Source organism: Sus scrofa, chromosome 1 (assembly GCF_000003025.6).
Source record: "Sus scrofa isolate TJ Tabasco breed Duroc chromosome 1, Sscrofa11.1, whole genome shotgun sequence".
Lineage (NCBI taxonomy): Eukaryota > Metazoa > Chordata > Mammalia > Artiodactyla > Suidae > Sus > Sus scrofa.
The window spans coordinates 100,536,898-100,557,896 of record NC_010443.5 but is presented as its reverse complement, the minus strand read 5'-3'; the positions used below and the strand labels follow the sequence as shown (position 1 = coordinate 100,557,896).

General features: G+C 40.7%; 2 protein-coding genes across 2 annotated transcripts in view; one reads left to right on the top strand and one right to left on the bottom strand.

The window, feature by feature from the left end:
* Positions 1-19,329, top strand: part of LOC102159046 — a 35,952-nt gene extending 16,623 nt beyond the window's left edge. Inside the window, exon 2 of the mRNA XM_021084754.1 lies at positions 18,694-19,329. Within this exon, the coding sequence (XP_020940413.1) occupies positions 18,694-19,019 (326 nt within the window). The 3' untranslated portion in view covers positions 19,020-19,329. The remainder of the gene's footprint in view (positions 1-18,693) is intronic.
* Positions 1-20,999, bottom strand: part of SMAD4 (SMAD family member 4) — a 111,659-nt gene that overhangs the window by 75,605 nt on the left and 15,055 nt on the right. The window lies entirely within an intron of this gene.

The window sequence follows — 20,999 nt, the reverse complement described above, 5'->3', positions numbered from 1 at the left end:
CATCTGGAAGCTCCCAGACCAGGTATTGAACCTGTGCCACAGCAGTGACCTGACCAGAGTCACAGCAGGGACAATGTTGGATCCTTAACCCACTGAGCCAAAAGGGAACTCTCTGAGTGACTTTAAAGCAAATAATTTGATTTTACATCCTTAAGGGAACATACCCTAAGGACAAAAGAATGGCAACACACAGACATACACACACATAAAATCTTAAAAATCACTTTTGATAATCATATTGATGGTGGAGTTTTGGTATTCTTTTTCTGAGATTCTTAGTTTGTGCTGCAGGATAAAGCAAGTGAGCAATTATATTGGTGTTATTGAGAACTGAGATTTTGACATGGCAGAAAGGAGATATAGATGTAAGATAGGTGAGGTTACATAGTCCTGAATTTGAATTGAAACTATGTGATAGGCAGAATTCTAAGAAGATCTGCATTGAGAGGAGCCTTTGTATAATCTCTTTCCTTTTAAGTGTGGGTAGAACCTGTGACTGTGATGAGATATGACTTGTGTGATTAGGCTTTATTATACGCAAAGGGATATGATAGGAAAGGATTTTGCAGATATAATTAAAATTCCAAACCAGTTGATTTTAAATTAATCAAGAGAGATTATCCTGGGTAAGATTGACCGAATCAGGTAGCCTTTTAAAAGAGAATCTAGGAGTTCCCGTGGTGGCGCAGTGGCTAACGAATCTGACTAGGAACCATGAGGTTGTGGGTTCAGTCCCTGCCCTTGCTCAGTGGGTTAACGATCCGGCGTTACCGTGAGCTGTGGTGTAGGTTGCAGACGCGGCTCAGATCCCGCGTTGCTGTGGCTCTGGCGTAGGCCGGTGGCCACGGCTCCGATTCGACCCCTAGCCTGGGAACCTCCATATGCCGCGGGAGCGGCCCAAGAAATGGCAAAAAAAAAAAAGACAAAATAAAATAAAATAAAAGAGAATCTAAAAGTCAGAAACTCTAGATGGTAAACAGCTTAGACGATGGTAAACAGCTTAGAGGTGATCTCCTTTAATACAGAAACAAAGAGACTTGTTACCGCCACTGTTGTTTAACATAAAGATAGATGACTACCAAAGCATTGCCAAGAGAAAGAAGACTAAGGATTGGAGGGAAAGAAAGAAGCTGTTATTGTCATTTATGGGTCATTTCCATTTACATGGAAAACCCAAGAGAATTAACAAATTATTAAGTCTAACAAAAGTTCAGAAAGGTTTCCAGATATCAGAGCAACACACAAAAATCATCAGTATTCTCCTACACCCTCAAAACGTGGTAAATAAGATGCCATTTATAGTAGTCATAAAACTATAACATATGTAGAAATTAAACTACCAAAGAATGCACGTCAAATGTAGTCAGCCCTCCATATTCATGGGTTCCACATCCTCTGATCCAACCAACCCCAAGTCAAAAGTATTTTTTAAAAAAACAAAACTCCAGAGAGTTCCAAAAAACGAAACTTGAATTTGCTAAATACTGTCAACAATTTACATAGCATTTACATCGTTTTAGTTATTATAAGTAATTTGGAGAGAATTTAAAGTACACTGCATAGGTTATATGCAAATACTATGCCATTTGATACAAAGGAGTTGAGCCTCTACAGATTTGGCTATCTGATGGGGTCCTGAAACCAATCCCCCATGAATACTGAGGGACAGTTGTATCTGGAAAAAAAGGTAAAATTCTATTAAAACTCATAAAACAAAATCCAAATAAGTGAGAGCATATATTTTATGCTTATTGGTAGAAAAACTTAACATTGTAAAAATAGTAATTCTTCTGATATTAATCTATGAATTAAATATAATCGAATCAAAATCCTAGTTAAAGAGAATTTGACTCTAAAATATATATGGAAGACCACATCTATACATAGTTAAGACAGTTCTTAAAAGAAGAGCAAAGGTTGGGGGGGTTGTGCCCTCCCAAATAATGAGATATACTGCAAAGCTAGAATAATCAGGGCAGTGTGATATTGGCTCCAAATCAACACAGAGAGCAGTGACACAAAAGAAATTCAGAAGCAAATCCTTATTAATATGGAGAACTTGGAATACCGCACTACTCAGTAGGAAATCAGTGAATTCTTTAGTATAGAGTTAGGAATATTGTCTCATTTTAAGGAGAAAAATTAAATTGACTCTCACAGCATATGCATAAAAAAACCTCAAGGAGATCAAAGTCCTAAATCTGAAAGGCAATATTATAAAGCCAATACAAGGATATGCAGAAGAATATTGTTGGAGCTTTAGGAGTAGAATTTTTTTTTTTTTTTTAAAGAGGCCAAATGCACAAATTTTAAGGGGGAAAATATCCATAGATTTGACTACATAAAAATCAAATATTTCTGTCCTAGCAATATCATCATAAACAGAACTAATAGTTCAATTAGGAAAAATTATTTGTAGCATTCAAAATCAACACAAAATAAATTTTAAAAACTCCTTTAAGGAGTTCCTATTGTGGCACAGCGGTTAACAAATCTGACTAGGAACCATGAGGTTGCAGTTTGATCCCTGGCCTTGCTCAGTGGGTTAACGATCTGGCGTTGCCGTGAGCTCTGGTGTAGGTTGCAGACGCGGCTTGGATCCCGCGTTGCTGTGGCTCTGGCATAGGCTGGCGGCTACAGCTCCCATTAGACCCTTAGCCTGGGGACCTCCATATGCCGTGGGAAGTGGCCCTAGAAAAGGCAGAAAGACAAAACAAAACAAACAAACAAAAAAAACCAGCAAAAAAAAAAGAAACTCCTTTAAGTCAGCTTTAAGGAAGATAGGGGATCTGACAAAAAACCAAATGAGCAATTCACAGGAGAGAACTGAACAACGAAGAGGTGTTTAACCTCATTAGCAATCAGTGAAATGTAAATTCAAACTAAATACCATTTTACACCTCTCAGATTGAAGAAGAGAAAAAAGAAAATCAGATACTATTAACTGTGGACAGTGACTGGGGCAACAGGACATGCAGGCGAGAGCTTAAGTGACTGCATGTGGAGCAGCCATTCAGGAGAACTGTGGCCTTCCTGCATGAAGATGAGGCTGGTGGCCCTAAACCCCACCAGTTTCACTCCTGGGCTTATCCTCAAAAGAAACCTAAAGCTGTTGTGAGAATCAAACGAGTTACACTCAGGAATCAAATATTAGTTCTTCTGCCCCATCCCTTTTTGGTAAACTCTTATTTCCAAGTGGCTCTTAGACTTTCAACCAGACATACATAATGAAGTTGGCAAAAGGGATCTAGAAACTGAATACCCTTTCACAATCTGACTGATTGCCAGCACTAAGCCTCTTTGTCAGCCGTTTCCAAGTTAACAATTCTAGCAGCTATAACATTTTACACTCTTTGGTACCCAAGATTTTTTTTTTTTCTTTTTTTGGTCTTTTTTTAGGGTCTCACCCACAGCACATGGAAGTTCCCAGGCTAGGGGTCTAATTGGAGCTGCAGCTGCTGGCCTACACCACAGACACAGCAACAAGGGATCCAAGCTGCGTCTTCGACCTACACCAGAGCTCATGGCAATACCGGATCCTCAACCCACTGAGCAGGCCAGGGATTGAACCGGAGTCCTCCTGGATACTAGTCAGGTTTGTTACCACTGAGCCACAACAGGAACTCCTGGGTATCTAAGAATTTGATAAGCATTGTGCATATGTGAGCTCATTTCAGCTATTCAGTGATTCTGTGAGGACGGTGCCAATTAACTCTTTTTTTAAAATTAATTTATTTTAAAAAATTTCTGGTAATAGACTCCATCTGCTTTGTCATGTTTGGAGACATGACCAAGGATTGACGAATCCTGGCACTCAGTTGAGTGCTTAAGACTGGTCTATAGGAGGGACATATGGCCCACATTGGCCAATCACAATCCTTCTCTGTGAATTTATACATGGAAGCCATGCTTTTTCTTTGTGCTGGGATTGCTATGCTAGGCTGAATCATTGGCCTGCTGTTCCTGGCAACCATCACGGAGGAAGCCCATCTGCAGTAAGAAAGAGTATAATATACAGAGAGAAGAAGAGTTAAAAGTTAGGAGAAAAGAGGGAAAACCCAGATTCCTCTGAGCTCTGGATCTAGTTGCATCTCATGCTGGTACCATGCCTGTTCTTTGACTGATAAGAAATCAATAATTTCTCTTATTGTTCAAGCTCATTGAAGTGGTTCTCAATCCTTTGAAATATAAAAACTCCTAACTATCATACTGGGTGTTATGTGGAATAGATCCTTTACATTGCTGGCTTTCTCTTCGACCATTTCTACATCCTACATCAATGCTTCATACTTGTCTAGGCCAGTTTACTCTCATCTGGTCAGAATGTATATACTAGTTGCATGGAGACTTTAGGCATTCTATCTCTACCTCTCATGCTAACTCCTTTACATGATAAACCACATAGTCAGTCCCCATCAACTATATGTTCAGGCTACTTCTCATTCTTCTTCTACTCCTTCTCCCTGCCGTCTACTTGATGACAAGAAATTCTGGCGTGGTGGCTCTCTTCCAATGAAAATAGACCCTATAAAACTATGATTGATTTTGTTCAAAGTTCTGTCTACAAAAATATTTTCTGCTCCCACTTTATGTGGGGTTTTATAGGCATTTTTAGCTTGAAGTGAGGAGCAAAGGTTGAGTGTTGATTCTCCCCCATTAGTCAAGTTATTTCTTCAGTGATTGTTTTCAACCTTTCAATTTTGAAGTTTCTCAGTCCTAGCAGACGCAGTTAAATGCTGTTATCTGCAACATTTGCCTTGTATAAATCCTCATTGCCAAGAGGATGGGCCCATAGCATTACAAATGAAGACTGACCAAAGGAGGCCCAGCCTTTACCAAAGGAAGGCTCATGCACAGTGTTGGCAAGTACTGACAGGTCCTTCGTACAGTCTGGCTATAAAACCTCGTGGAAGATACTGGGAATTCCTAACTATTCCCTCTGCCAGCAGAGTGGAAAAGGGCACTGGCTAGTAGTCAGAAAACTGAGTATAGTCCTGGTTCTGCCATTTATTACCCTTTAGTAAACTTAGGCAAAGCAGTTAACACCTTTGGTTCTAATTTTTTCGTCTATAAAATGGGATTCATGATTGTCCCCCTACCTGCCTACCTCACTAAGTGGTTGTAAGCATTAAACAAAGTATTATACAGACATAAGGTATTATTAACTAAAGTTTAATCATGTGAGCCTATTCCTGGACATCTTTATTCAAACCTGAGATGGTAGAATTGTGACTGTTCTAAGATTGAAAAAGTGAAGTGCTTCTCATAAATCAATGTGTTTGGTATGCATACATTATAGCAAGTTAGAATTATGCAGGCTCATATACAGAGTAGCATCAAATTTGGAACATCCAGTTGGGATATTACTATATGCAAATGGTTAAAGATTCAAAGTGTGGATGCACATAACAGTGTAAATAGATGCTATAAATTTCTGCAAAACATGCCTAAAAACAGTCTTCAACAGATGCTTCTAAATTCTCTCTAGATTACAGCTTTCGAACAAAACAATAACCCAGTGGATTTGGACCAGTGATCTCTAAAACCTCCTCCACCCCACAACTATCTTTATTTAGTACTAAATATAGAGTAGATGGAGAAACCAGCAAGCAAGACAATGCCTGCATCTGCTAATAAATTAATACTGCTGAACCAAGCCAGTAGAAAAATCTTGAGTGGGCTCTACATGTTAGCTGAACTCCAAAGAATGTAAGGGCTCCTGCTTTCGAGGATTTTATAATCTCTATAATTCACATATGCTATTGTTCACTAACACTTTTTGAGGACTTACTATGTGCCAGGCACTATTCTTAATGTTTTACTCATATTAATTCATTTAATCTTCCCAACAAACCTGTGAGATACATACTGTTATATTATCCGGTTTACAGAGGAGGACACTGAATCTCACAGAAGTTAAGTGATTTTGACCAAGGTCACATGCAGGTGACAGCTAGGATTCCAAAAGCCACACATGCTAAACTGCTACTCTAGAAAGATAGGAAGGAATAGAACATCCTAAGGTTAAACTTCATATTTACTAAATATTCCTTATTTTTTTATTAGCACACCTTCCCCTCTTAGAATGCTCTGTAGGTCTATATCACAGTATGTAACACTGAGCTTGCACATAGTAGGTGCTCAGTTGGCATTTATTGTCTTGATTGTGGGCTATATTATCTTGGATCTTAGGTTTTGCTTTGAACATAAAATCATTGTAAGAACTTAAAGGAGCTGACCAATGTCATTAGAGATGTGTCCAAACCTTCAAATTCTGGCAAATTATTTTGCCTCCTTATCTCTTCCTGGAGGCTGTAAGCCCTTGGAGGGTAAGAATAGTGTCCAAGTCATTGTTGCATCCTCAACAACTAGTCTGGTGCCTGATGCATTGTATTTTTTTTTGGGGGGGGGGGTCTTTTCTAGGGCCGCACCTGCAGCATATGGAGGTTTCCAGGCTAGGGGTCTAATCGGAGCTGTAGCCGCCGGCCTATGCCAGAGCCACAGCAGCACGGATTCTGAGATGCGTCTGTGACTTACACCACATCTCATGGCTACACTGGATCCCTAACCCACTGAGCAATGCCAGGGATTGAACCCACAACCTCATGGTTCATAGTTGGATTCGCTACCCACTGAGCCATGATGGGAACTCCGATGCATTGTATTCTTGAGGAGGTTTAGTTGTGAGTGACACAAGCCCGACTGGCATTTGCTAAAGCAGAAAGAACATGTTGGAAAGATGCTGGGGGAAGCTTGTGGGCTGAAGAAAGAGGAAAGCTACAACTGCAGGAAGCAGATGACTCCCCAGAGTTCCATGCAGCTGAGGCTCACTTTCTTTCAGTTCATCCTGTCTCTGCCTGGGGAAAATATAGCCCCAAGAGTTCTTATTTCACAGCCTTCTAGCTGAACTATGGGACATAGCAGTCTGGGGGCTACTTCCTCTCCTCCAGCTCCAAAAAGAACAGTCTTGAGGAGGATGCTGATTGGCTGAGTGTAGGTCCTGAACTCATCTCCAGCAAATCACTCTGGAGCACTCCCTTTGGCCAGACCTAGCATATATGCTTATCCCTGTGTGCTAGGAAGTAGGCTACCAAGCAGACGCTGAGTGTGGGCTTGGGGATAAGATGATGAGGCAGCATACCAGGTAGCCAAAAATAATAGCTTACCATACACCTAGTAGGTCCTAAGTAATGATGATTGAGAATATGGGCTGGGAATGCAGAGTGCATTATTTCCTTGAAGAAATGTTTCCATATTGAAAAAGGGTAGGGCCTCCCTGTCACTCAGTTCATATACATTCATTCAGTGAACAAATTTTTGAATGTCTATCAAGGACCAGGCACTCTTCTAGGTGCTGAGTATACCCATCAGAAATAAAAGAAAGTTCCTGTCCTCCTCAATTTTCCATTCTAAAGGAAGAAGACTGATAATCAACAAACAGGCAAATACATACTATGTCAGCTGATGATTGTATTTTAGAGACAAAGCTGGGTAAAGAGAATAGGAAGCGGGGAGAGGATGGTCAGGCCAGGCTGATCTGAGGAGATGGCATTTGAGCTGAGACGGGAAGGAAATGAGGGTGAGCTCTGAGGCTAGCTAGGGATGGAGTGCTTCAAGCTCAGGAAAGAGTACGTGGGAAAGCCCTAGGGAGGGCACACGCCTGGTGTGAGGAACAGCAGAGAGACAGAGGGAAAGGAGGAGGATGGGAGGTGAGACTAGAGCAGGGTGGGATTGACCTTGAAGTCAAGGACACTTGCCTGGGCCTCTGTTCCTGCGGGGAATTGGGGGAGTTGTGGAGATGTCTACGTGGTGTGGTGGAGCCAGGCTGCAATCTAAAAGCATTTCTCTGTAAGAATGTCTGGTAACTTGCCTAAACAGATATCAGAAGAAAGGGACCTAAATTAAATTGTGATGTACTTTCTCATTCTAAATTAACATTCAATTCTGTACTTAATTTTATATTTGTAATTTTTACTCTTTTTTTCTTAGCATGGACCTATGTACCTCCTTCCCTTCCCTCCTCACTTACAGTGTGAGCTTCAAGTTTGGCAAAATCTGGATCCTACCCTAGACTAGAGAGACTGGAGGTGGTACTGTGTAGGGCTGATCACATAGGACGTGGTAGATTTTTACTCTTGAGTGAGATGTGATATTCCTGGGGAATTTTGAGCCGAGTAGTGACGTGACCTGAACTGTACTTCTAAAGGATCACTCTGACTGCTGACGTTGAGGCAGACTGTATAAAGAAGCACTGTTCCACTGAAGTATAATGAGAGCTACATATTTTAAATTGTCTAGTGGGCACACTAAAAACAGTACATAGAGACAGGTGGTGAAATAAGCTTTTTTGTTGTCTTTTTAGGGCCGAACCCGCAATATGTGGAAGTTCCCAGGCTTGGGATTGAATCAGAGCTGTAGCTGCCGGCCTATGTCACAGCCAGCCACAGCAACGCCAGAGCCAAGCCTATACCACAGCCCAGGGCAATGCCAGATCCTTAACCCACTGAATGATGCCAGGGATCAAACCCACATCCTCATGGATACTATTTGGGTTCGTTACAATTGAGCCACAAGGGGAACTCTTGAAATTAATTTTGTTTTGTTTTGTCTTTTCAGGACCATTCCTGCAGTATATGGAAATCCCTGGGCTAGAGGTCAATTAAAGCTGAAGGTGCTGGCCTATGCCACAGCCACAGCAATGCAGGTTACGAGTCACATCTGTGACCCATTCAGCTTGCGGCAATGCTAGATCCTTAAATCACTGCGCAAGGGCAGGGATCAAACCCGCATCCTCACAGACTCTATGTCAGGTTCTTAACCATCTAAGCCACAACGGAAACTCCAAAATTAATTTTAATAATGTATTTTGTTAACCTAATATGCCTAAAATGTCATTTCAACACATAATCAATGTAAACTTTTTTTCTTTTTTTTTTTTTTTTTTTTTTGCTTTTTAGGGCCGCACCCATGGCATATAAAAATTCCCAGGCTAGTGGTCAAATCGGAGCTATAGCTATTGGCCTACACCACAGTTCCCGCCAACATCGGATCCCCGACCCAAATCAATGTTAACAGTTACTGAAATATTTTATATTATTTTTCTAATACTGTCTGAAATCCAGTGAATATTTTCCACTTACAGCACATCTTAATTTGGACTAGTCACATTTCAAATGCTCAATAGCTGGGGCGTTGTAGGCACTCCTTACCCACCCTCTGGGTTGGTGGAGTGCTCTGAAGGCAGTTTCCAAATTCCATGGGAGCTAAAGCTGAAGTGAATGATGAGGGAACACCCCAGGTTCAAATATGAGGGTTGTCAACGATAATGTCTAATTTGTAAATAGCACTTGCTGTTTTAATTGTTTATCTATGTTTAATCATTTATTCTTCATAAAAATTTCTTCACAGCAATCGTATTACTATTCCATATTCACAGATGGAGAAACTAAGGCAAAATAGAGATGAAATAATTTATCCAAGACAACGCCATAGTCTTACTTCAGTCTGTGCTCTCAATTACTATACCAGTGGTCCTCCTTGTATGATGAAATAGTTCATCATTCCTTTTTCTGCTTGTGCTTATTTCCATTCTATTCCTTTTATCAATAGTATTCTAATGCTTTTTTGCATACTTTTATTGATCACTCTATCATATTTTTATGCAACAAAAATATGAATATATTGAAAAAATTGTATTTCTTGTGACCACAAGAGTGCTTCAAAATTTCTTATGGATTGACTTATCATTAAAATCATAAAGAGCCATAATTGATCAAAATAACATAATTACAATTTCTAATATGAAAAGTTAAAGCCATTTTTTTCTTTTTTGGCCTCTATGTGGCATATGGAGTTCCTGGGCCAGGGGTCAGATCCAAGCCAAGGTTGCAGTCTACACCACAGCAGTAATGCTGGATCCTTAACCCACTGTGCTGGGCTGGGGATCAAACCTGTGTCCCAGTGCTCCAGAGAGGACACAATCCTGTTCTACCACAGCAAGGGACTCCTTTTTTTTCTTTTTTTTACAATTAGTTCTGTGTCCACTGATAAATATTACTTAATACTAAAATACAACCAGGTTCAACATCCATACTATCGCTAGTTTTCATTTTTACAGATGTGAGCCTTGAGAATCTTGTTTTATAAATAAGTAAATGGGGAAGAAAATAATCTTCTTTTCTTTTTTAGGGCCGTATCTGCAGCATATAAAAGTTCCAGGCTAGGGGTTGAATTGGAGCTGCAGCTGCCGGCCCTCGCCACAGCCACAGCAATTTGGGATCCAAGCTGCATCTTTGACCTATGCCACAGCTCACAGCAATGCCAAGTCCTTAACCCACAGAGTGAGGCCAGGGATCAAACCCGCATCCTCATCGATACCAGTCAGGTTCGTTACTGCTGAGCCACAATGGGAACTCCATGAAAATAATTTTCTAATAATAATGCTACTCAATTTTTTGAACCATGTCCAAGTTGTGTGCCAAAAATTACATAGTGTTTGGTGATTGCCAGGGGCTTGGGGGAAGGGAAAATGGGGAGTTGTGTTCAATGGGTATAAATAAAGTTTCAATCATACAAGATGAAAAAGTGCTCAAAACCAATCTTATGGTTATCATAGGTGAAACCACTGAAGGGAGGGTGGGGATGACATACACACACTACTGTATAAAATATATGATTAATGAGAAACTACTGTATAGCATAGGGAAATATATTCAATAGTTTGAAATAACCCATGTGGGAAAAAAGAATCTTTATATGTATGACTAATTCACTTTGCTGTACATCTGAAACGAATACAAAATTGTAAATCAACTATACTCCCAATAAAATTAAATTAAAAAAAATTTTAGGGAGTTCCCATTGTGGCTCAGCAATTAACAAGCCTGACTAGTATCCATGAGGACATGGGTTCGATCCCTGGCCTTGCTTAGTGGATTAAGGATCCAGCGTTGCCATGAACTGTGGTATACAGGTTGCAGACACCACTCAGATCTCGAGTTGCTATGGCTGTGGCTTAGGCTGGTGGCTATAGCTCCGAATGGCCCTAACCAAGGAACCTCCATATGCTGTGGATGTGGCTGTCAGAAGAGAAAAAAATAAAATAAAATAAATAAATAAAATTTTTGAAAAGATGAAAAAGAGTTTGAAGTCCATTGTACAATGACGTGTTAATAGTTAACAATGCTGTAATGTACACTTAAAAATTGTTAGGGTTTCTTTAGGGAGTGATGAAAATGTCCTGCAATTATTTTTTAAAATTACAATGTGACTGAATTAGTTTTTTATGGCCGAATAAGAAATATCACAGAATTAGCAGCTTAAAATAACATACATTTATCACCTCACCATTTTGTAGATGAGAAGTCTGTTGCGGGGAGGGAGTTAGTAGTTGTTGACTGAGTTTTCTGCTTAAGGTCTCATGAGTCCAAAATTAAGGTATTACAAGGCTCCTTTTATCTGGAGGCTCTAGAGAAGAATATGCCTCATTCTTGTTGGTAGAATTAAGCTCCTTGCAGTTGTAGGACTGAAGTCCAGTTTTCTAGCTGGATGTTGGCTTGGTACCACTCTCAGCTCCTTGAAGCTACTCTCAGGTCCTTGAATGTGGCCCCCTTCTGGCCAGCAATGAAATGTCAAATCCTTATGCTGCCGACCTCTCTAATTTATCCTTCTATTTCTAGACAGAAAGAATTCTCTGCTTCCAAATAGCATGATTGGGTCAGGTTCACCCAGATAATTTCCATAACTTTTTTTTTTCTTTTTTGGCTGCCCTGCAGCATATGGAGTTCCTGGGCCAGGGGTCAGGTCCAAGCTGCAGTTGTCACCTAAGCTACAGTTTCGACAATGCTGGATCCTTAACCCACTGTGCTGGGCCAGGGATTGAATCTGTGTCCCATTGCTCCCAAGTTGCTGACGATCCCATTGTTTCTCAACTTGAACTCCAATTTCGATATCTTAAGGGCAACAGACTTGGGATTTTAACTATATTTGCAAATCCATTTATAGCAGTAGTACCTAGATAGGTGCTTTACTGAATAGCCATAAAATAAGAATCTTTAGAATTCCACTTAGAAGTTTTCATCAAAAATTTCTTTTTTTAAAACCAGCCTTATTGGATATGTCAATTTTTCACTGATATATAACCTACATACAGAAAAATGCCCAAATCACTATTGAATAGCTCGATTATTTTCACACCAGGAAATACCCATATGACACTCCTCCAGGTCAAGACTTTTAAGAGTTTTTCTTTTCTTTTCTTTTCTTTCTTTTAATGTGTTATTGTGGTGGGCAGCCTCTAAGATGGCCCCCCACAATGACCTCTGCCTCCTGGTATTTATGTCCTTGTGTAACGGCTTTCCCTTGTGTATGAGCTGGACTTATTGATTCACTTCTAATGAATAGAATATGGAAAAAATAACAGGATGTCACTTTCCAGTTTAAGTTGTAAAAAGAACGGTGGCTTGACTCAAGTGCTCACTTTCTCTTGGGTTGCTTGTCCTCTAGGAAACCAGCTGCCATGTCATGAGGCAGCCCCACAAAGAGGTCCATGTGCCAAGGGACCAACAATACACAAAAATTTGACAGTGGACCCCCTTGGCACTAGTGTCTTTAGACAAACCTGCACCTTGAACTGGCAGCTTGACTACAACCTCATGAGAGATGTAGACTCAGAAGCACCCACCTCAGCTGGGCTCAGATTCCTGACCTACCAAAACTGTAAGAAAATAAATAACAATAGGTGGGGGTAATTTGTCCTGTAGCAACAGATTACTGTTATTAAATCCTAGGTCTAAATCCTTTATCAGCTGTTAGGTATCAACAAATATGTTCTACCACTCTGTGGCTTTCCTTTTCACTCCTTTGATGGTATCTTTCAGAAATAGAAGTTCTTAAGTTAAATGTCCAACTTAACAATCTTTTCCTTTATTGTTAATGGTTGTATTCTGCTTAAGAAATTTTGTCTTTCCTAGGTCAAGGAGCTATAATATGTCATCTTTACATTTATAAAAAAAAATCCATCTGGAATTGATCTTTGTGTACTATTGTTTAAGTAGGCCCCAAGGTAACTATTTTTCATTAGGGACATCTGATTGACCCTCCACTTATTTATTTATTTTTGTCTTTTTGTCCTTTCAGGGTTGCACCCAGGGCATATGCAGGTTCCCAGGCTAGGGGTTGAATCAGAGCTGAAGCTACCGGCCTACACCACAGCCACAGCAATGCAAGATCTGAGCTGCGTCTGCGACCTACACCACAGCTTATGGCAACGTTGGATCCTGAACCCACTGAGGAAGGCCAGGGATCGAACCCACAATCCCATGATTCCTAGTCGGATTGTTTCCTGGGCCACGACAGGAATTCTGACTCTCCATTTATTAAAAGGAAACCCTTTCTCCGCTGCATAGGAATTCCATTTTTCATTAAAAAAAAAAAATGACCATATATGTGAGGAGCTTTTTTTTCTAAACTTCATCCTACTCCATTGGTTTATGTGTCCTCCTTACAACAATATCACATTGTCTTAATGATTGCAATTTTACAGTAAGACTTGATATCTGATACTGTTAAGTCTTCCAATTTTGTTCTTTCAAGATTTTCTTTCTTTCTTTCTTTTTTTAGGGCTGAACACAAAGCATATGGAGGTTCCCAGGCTAAGGGTCGAATCAGAGCTGTAGCCACCAGCCTATGCCACAGCCGCAGCAATGTCAGATCTGAACCAAGTCTGTGACCTATACCACAGCTCATGGCAATGTGGGATCCTTAACCCACTGAGCAAGGCCAGGGGTCAAAACTGCATCCTTGTGGATACTAGTCAGATTCATTTCCACTGAGCCATGATGGGAACTCCCTGTTCTTTCAAGATTTTCGTGGCTGAATTGAGGCTGGCCAAAGAGCACCAGAAAGGCAGAATCAAGAAACTTGCCAGTGGATGACTGTGGGGAGCAGGGCACCGAGGTGGAGCTAATGGGAGCGGTCAGAGGAACACGAGATAAAGGTCTGCAGTTTAGGATAGTGGGGACCGGTCTCGAAATCCCAGGGTGGCAGAAGGGAGTTCAACAAGACTTCTGAGATGCGGTGGAGCTCTCTTTTAACATCTAGGTCATGGGAGTTCCCATTGTAGCTCAGCGGAAACGAATCTGACCACTATACATGAGGATGTGGGTTCAATCCCTAACCTCACTTAGTGGGTTGGGGATCTGGCTTTGCCGTGGGCTTCAGCGTAGGTCGCAAATGCGGCTCAGATTCTGCGTTGCTGTGGCTGTGGTGTAGGCTGGCAGCGGTGGCTCCAATTTGACCCCTAGCCTGGGAACTTCCATTTGCTGCAGGTGCAGCCCTAAAAAGCAGAAGCAAAAACAAAAACACAAAAAACACCTGGGTGAGGAGAAACTAGTCTCAGAGCCACCCAAGTATAGGCTGGGCTTGTGAGGGACAATGAAAGAATTCATTACGCCTACTCCAACTTCCCCAGACCTGGACTGGAAAAGGAGGGATTGAATTAACTGTGGTTGTGTGGGGTCCCCTTTTCTTGGTCCTGAATCTGACCCTGGAGCCTCCCACAGGGTGAAGGTCATGGAACTGCAGCTGACGTTCTCTGAGCTCCATTTCCAGCCACAGCAGGAGATGATGGTACAAATCAGCAATGGCTCCTTTGGGGCTGAGCTTCCAGAGGCAGCTTCTCTACTGGTTCTAGTGAGGAACTGGAGTCCTCAGGGGAGTGGAGGGTGGATCAGAGGGTGGGGAGTTGTGGGCAAGCCCTTAGCCTTTCTGAGCCTCAGTTTCTTCATCTGTACAAATAGGGATAATCATACCTACTTCATAAGTGTTGACAGGATTTGGTAGAATGTCTAATAAACTGCAGAAGTAAATAAAAATAAAATTTTTTGTCCTTTTGCATGGCATATAAGCTTTAGAAATAGCTTATCAATGTTATCATATATATATATCCACACAAAATGCTGTAGAGCTTTTGATTGGGCTTGCTGCAGATAAAATTAGGGATAAATGACATCTTTCTAACATTGAATCTTCCAAATTTATTAACATGGTTACCATTCCATGTATTTGAGCCTTTTAAAATATATTTTAGCATTTTGTAGTTTTCTCTTCTTTTTTTTCTTTTTTGGCTATGCCTACTGTATACAGAAGTTCCTGGGCCAGGGATCAATCCGGGCCGCAGCTGCAACCTAAGCCACAGCTGTGGCAGCATCAACAACTCACTGTGCCACGATGGGAACTCCAGTTTTGTAGTTTTCAGTGAAGAAGTTTCACATACCTTTCTTTAGATTTATTCCTAGTTTTTTGATGGTTTTGACGCTCCTGTAAATGGTGTCATTTAAAGAAATTTCAATCTGTTTACTGTTGGAATGTAGAAATAAAATTGATTTTCTTTATACTGACTGAGTATCCAGTAACCTTGCTAAATTCACTAATTCAAACAGGTATTCTGCTCATTATTTTGGATTTTCTATGTTATATACATTATCATGTCATCTGCTAATAATGACAGTTTTATTTTTTCCTTTCCAATCCTTAGAACTTTCATTCATTTTTCTTGATACACTGGGCAAGACCTTCAAAACAATGTTGTATAGAGATGATATTAAGTGAGAACCCTTGTCTGTTTTTCATCCCATGGGGAAAATTTTCAATATTTTACACTAAATATATGTAATATTTACCGTATTTTTTGCAGATAACATTTATCAGATTAAGAGCATCCCCTCACATTCCTTTTTTTTTTTTTTGGCCTCACGTTGCCTGCTGCATGTGGAAGTTCTCAGGTCAGGGATCAAACCCAAGTCGCTGCAGTGACAATGCCAGATCCTCAATCTGATGTGCCACAGGAGAACTTCCCTCTCCTTTTCTTAATATACTAAGAATTCTTATCATACATGAGTATTAAATTTTACCAAAAGAGTTTTGCTTCTATGTACATTATCTTACCACTTTCCCCTGTTTATTTTGTGGTGAATAATAATGATTTTCAAATGTTAAACAAATCTGCCATTCTTTTTTTTTTTTTTTTCTCTCTTTCTCTTTATGGCCTCACTTGATGCATATGAAAATTCCTGGATCAACTCCAAGCTGTAGTTGTGACCTCTACCACAGCTGTGGCAATGCCAAATCCTTCAACCTCCTGCTTCCGGGCCAGGGATAGAACCCACACCTCCACAGCAACCCAAGCTGCTGTCAGATTCTTAACCCACTGCGCCAAGGTGGGAACTCCAAATCTGCCATTCTTTTTTTTTTTTTTTTTTTTTTTTTTTGTCTTTTTGCTATTTCTTGGGCCGCTCCTGCGGCATATGGAGGTTCCCAGGCTAGGGGTCGAATCGGAGCTGTAGCCACCGGCCTATGCCAGAGCCACAGCAACGCGAGATCCAAGCTGCGTCTGCAACCTACACCACAGCCCACGGCAACGCCAGATCGTTAACCCACTGAGCAAGGGCAGGGACTGAACCCACAACCTCATGGTTCCTAGTCGGATTCGTTAACCACTGCGCCACAACGGGAACTCCCAAATCTGCCATTCTTAAATAAACTCCCTTTGTCAAAATGTCTTATTGTTTTTATATGTCACTGGATTCTTTAGCTAATTATACTCTTTAGGGTTTTTGTGAGAGAAATTAGCCTGTAATTTTCCTGTTTGCTAATATCCTTAAGTTTTGGCATCAAGGTTATGCCGACTTCACAAAATAAATTGGGAAGAGTTCCCTCTTTTTCTATTTTCTGGAAATGTCTGTGGAAGAAAGGTATATTTCTTCCTTAATTGTTTAGAATTATACACTAATGAAACCATCTGGGCCTAGAGGTCTTTTTGTTTGGTTTTTTGGTAAGAAGGGTTTAATCAAAAACTCAATTTCTTCAGTAAACAGAAAATGTGAAGAGTCCTATATTTATTCTTGTGTCACTTCTAAGCAGATTGTGTTTTTTAAGGGAGCTGTTTTAGTAATTTTATTCAAAATAAAATTTATTCTTTGTTCTCTTATTAATATATGTAAGATTTGTAGCAATGTCTCCTTTTGTATCCTTGATATAGGTATATTGGAGAAAATATTTTTAATAATCTTTGGATCAATTGATGAATGGATAAATAAAATATGATATATCCATTCAATAAAATATTAATTGGCCATAAAAATAAATGAAGTAGTAATATAAGCTACAACCTGAATATATCTTGAGAACATCATGCTAAGTGAGAGAAGCCAGTCACAAAGGACCACATGTTTTACAATTCAATTCATATTAAATGCCCAGAATAGGCAAATGTATAGAGACAGAAAGTGTCTCAACTAGCTGTATGAAGTGGTTAAAAAGATTTGTGTTAGAAAGCAGCTTAGGGCTGTGGGGTTTGGAAGGAAAAGGGGTAGTGATGGCCAAAGGGTACGGAGTTTCTTTGGGTGATCATGAATATGTCCTAAAATCAATAGCGGTGATAGTTGAACAACTCTATGAATATATTAAAAGCCATTGGATTGTATGGTATGTGAATTACATCTCAATAAAACCATTAAAATCTATCATTGGACAGATTACTCCTTGATCTGAATTTAGTTAGCTCCTTCAGTTTAGTTCAAAGCAACACACTGGAAACTACCCAACTTGAAAATGAATTTGTTAAAAACAATCACTCATGTTTTTAACCCCAAACATGAAATATTGAAATATATTCCCATCTTTGGTATCCTGGAGCAATGTACAATGCAACCAGTAAGACACTTAGCCTACACTAGTTCTTAGGAAGATTGATTTTAGGAAATATTTCATATGAAAGCATGCCTTTATATCCTTAGAAAAGTCTTTGCATATCTCCAGGGGTACAAATATCCTAGTTTGAAGACCAGTGCAGGAGGCTATACCATAGGCAGCATAGGCAAGTGGGGGAGAAAATCGATCACATTCCAGTATCTACTAGCTGTATGAAGATGTGTTCCACAGCAAGACACTTTGTAAGCCAGTTAGGAACAGTGTTTGGGTTGCTGCCCCAGACATGGATATGTCTACAAGGTCAGCTCCGGTCCAGGATGTTTGATGGAGATATGGTGTCATTCAGACAAGCCTATGATCTGGAAGCCACAACAATGAGGAGAACAACCTAGACAAAATAACCTTGGTTTCACTTGGTTACACTGAGCTCAATGTTGCTTAGCTGTACCTGAGGCTGCCTGAACCATTTCTGGCAGTTACATGGGGATTTATACAGCTGGGAAACTTGATCCTTCGCCTTTCCCCTTCTACTTTTTTGTGAACAAATTTAATCTTTGTACCTGCCATGTCTGCTGAGTGTATAATTAGCATGCTGACATCAGAGCAACAGTGTTTCTCAGTTGGCTTTATTTAGGAGTGGAAATATTTTTTACTTTGGATAAACTTAGGCACCCTCATCACCTTCCTTATTATCCTGGATATGATAACATTTTGATCTTTAAAAATATGTCTGCAGAGGGCACAGAAATATCTGTGTCCTGATGTCGGCTAGCGTTACCCTGTCTTTTAAGATACCTATGAAAATGGCTCAACCCTCTATTACTGCCCATTCCATGGCTATGCAAAGGTCAGTGCCTCCTTACAACCTCCTGAAAATTTCTGGGAGGCTTAGGTTCTCGTGCTCACCTTTGACTCCACTCCTTCGAACTGTGTCAGTTTGGGATTGTCCCTTTTTCTCACTCCTGCTATCCGTTTTCCACCCAGGTCAACCCAGTCATGGAATTCAGAACACGTTCTCGTTTGGTGGTGCACAGGGGCTGAAAGAGATCCCCAAATCCTGTGTGTCCAGCAGACTTCAAAGAAAGTTTGAGAAAATAGAGGAATTTACTTTCAAGCAACGCAGCCATCATATGATTGACCGTCAGACACCTGTGTTCCCTCAGGTTCTCCCACCTATGGGTTCCCTCCCTACCCTGCATGGGGCTCCAGACTTCTGCATGGGGGTGACCTGCTCCCCTCATTCTTTACAACTTTGTTCTGACTTTCCTATGCATAGCAAAAGCCAGCATCCCACTTTCTTAGGCAGATAAACTCTGTTTTCCAGACCTTTTCTTTTTTTCTTTTTTTGGGCCATGCCCTGGGTAAAAGGAAGTTCCTGGTCTAGGGATGGAACCCATGCCACAGCAGCAACCAAAACTACTGCAGTGACAATCAGGATCCTTAACCCACTGTGCCACAAGAGAATCCCTCCAGCCCTTTTCTTGACTCTAGGTATCTGTCTGAATATCTTAGGACACCATGCTAAAGCTTTAGAATTAATATTTATAAGATTTGCCCCATTTTTTCCCCTGTGCCTGAGGCATGTGGAAGTTCTGGGCCAGGGATTGAACCAATACCACAACAGAGACCCGAGGCACAGCAGTGATGATGCTGGATCCTTAACCCACTGATCTACCAGGGAACTCCAAGATTTGCTTCATTTTAAGGTCATTAGACAACCATTCTCTTCCTTCCTATTTTTAGTTCAGAGATTAAGGGTGGGTTTTTTGCTTTTTTGTTTTAAATAGTAATCAGGAAAAATCCCTAGGAGGGCAAGGTGTTGCATCTTACAGAATAACAGGACCGCAAGGAAAACCGAACAAGTCACCACTATTTATTGAGTACCTCATATGTTCCCGGCACTGAGCTAGGAGGTAGGAAACAAAGAAGAACAAAATCAGACACAGTTCTCTCTTGTGAAGCTTACAGTGCTAGTGGGAAAGAGAAACATAAAATATTCACAGGAACAAAAGGAAAATATGAAGTGACAAGCAACAGGAAAGTGAGGTGCAAGTGCTGTGAGAGTAATATGCTACTTTGTGGGTTAGTCTGTGACTACAGACCTATGAGAAGGCCCAGTAAGTGTTAACTTGGGGAGAGGAGAAAGAGCTTCCCAGGCTGAGGGAGCAGGGTTCAGACCCAGAGAGCAGTCCATGCCAAGACTGTGCCATAACAGAAACCTCTGACAAAGAACTAAAAGGCCATGTGGCTAGTGAGTGGCATGAGAGTAAGATTAGCTTGGGCAGTGAGGGTAAGGCCAAGGCCATTAAAATTTGGGTGCTAGGCTCAGATTTGCATTTTTAAAAAGATCTCTTTGCTTTGCAAAATGGAGAATGGATTGGAATATTAAAAAGTCCTTTTTTTTTTTTTTTTTTTTTTTGCTTTTTAGGGTCATACCCATGGCATATGGAAGTTCCCAGGCTAGGGGTCAAACTGGAGCTATAGCTGCCAGCCTACACCACAGCCACAGAAGTGGAGGATCTGAGCCAGGTCTGCGACCTATGCCATAGATCACAGCAACGCTGGTTCCTCAACACACTGAGTGAGGCCAGGGATGGAACCCACATCTTCATGGATACTAGTGTGGTTTATTACCGTTGAGTCGTGATGGGAACTCCCTGTTAAAAAGTCTTGAAAGGAACTCTCAACTAGGAGTTCCCATTATGGCTCAGGGGAAATGAATCTGACTAGTATCCATGAGGACGCAGCTTTGAACCCTGACCTCACTCAGTGGGTTAAGGCATTGCTGTGAGCTGTGGTGTAGGTCGCAGACGTGGCTTGGGTCTGACGTTGCTGTGGCTGTGGCATAGGCCAAGCAGCTACAGCTCCGAGTCAACCCCTAGCCTGTGAACCTCCATATGCTGCAAGTGTGGCCCAAAAAAGACCACACACAAAAAAAGTACTATTTATTTTTTGGTTCTAAACACTGTTTACTTCCTACTATGGCAGAAAAAAATTTTTCGATCTCACCCTACATCTCACTGCACCCCACTTAAACTCCTTCCTTATCCTTCCAAAGGGAGGACACTACCAGCATTTCCTTTTTCTTCCCATGTTAAAAAAAAAACACTGACCCATTCATTACCTAAAGAAAATCTATCAATCAGCAAGGACAGAATCAATACATTTCACTGTAAATTTATAAGACAAGAGAACCTTTCCTGTACATCTGTCATGAACATATTCGAAACGGTAGTAAAATCTGCCAAATTTTTAAGGTGGCATCAGAATATTCAAGGAAATGACAGTTG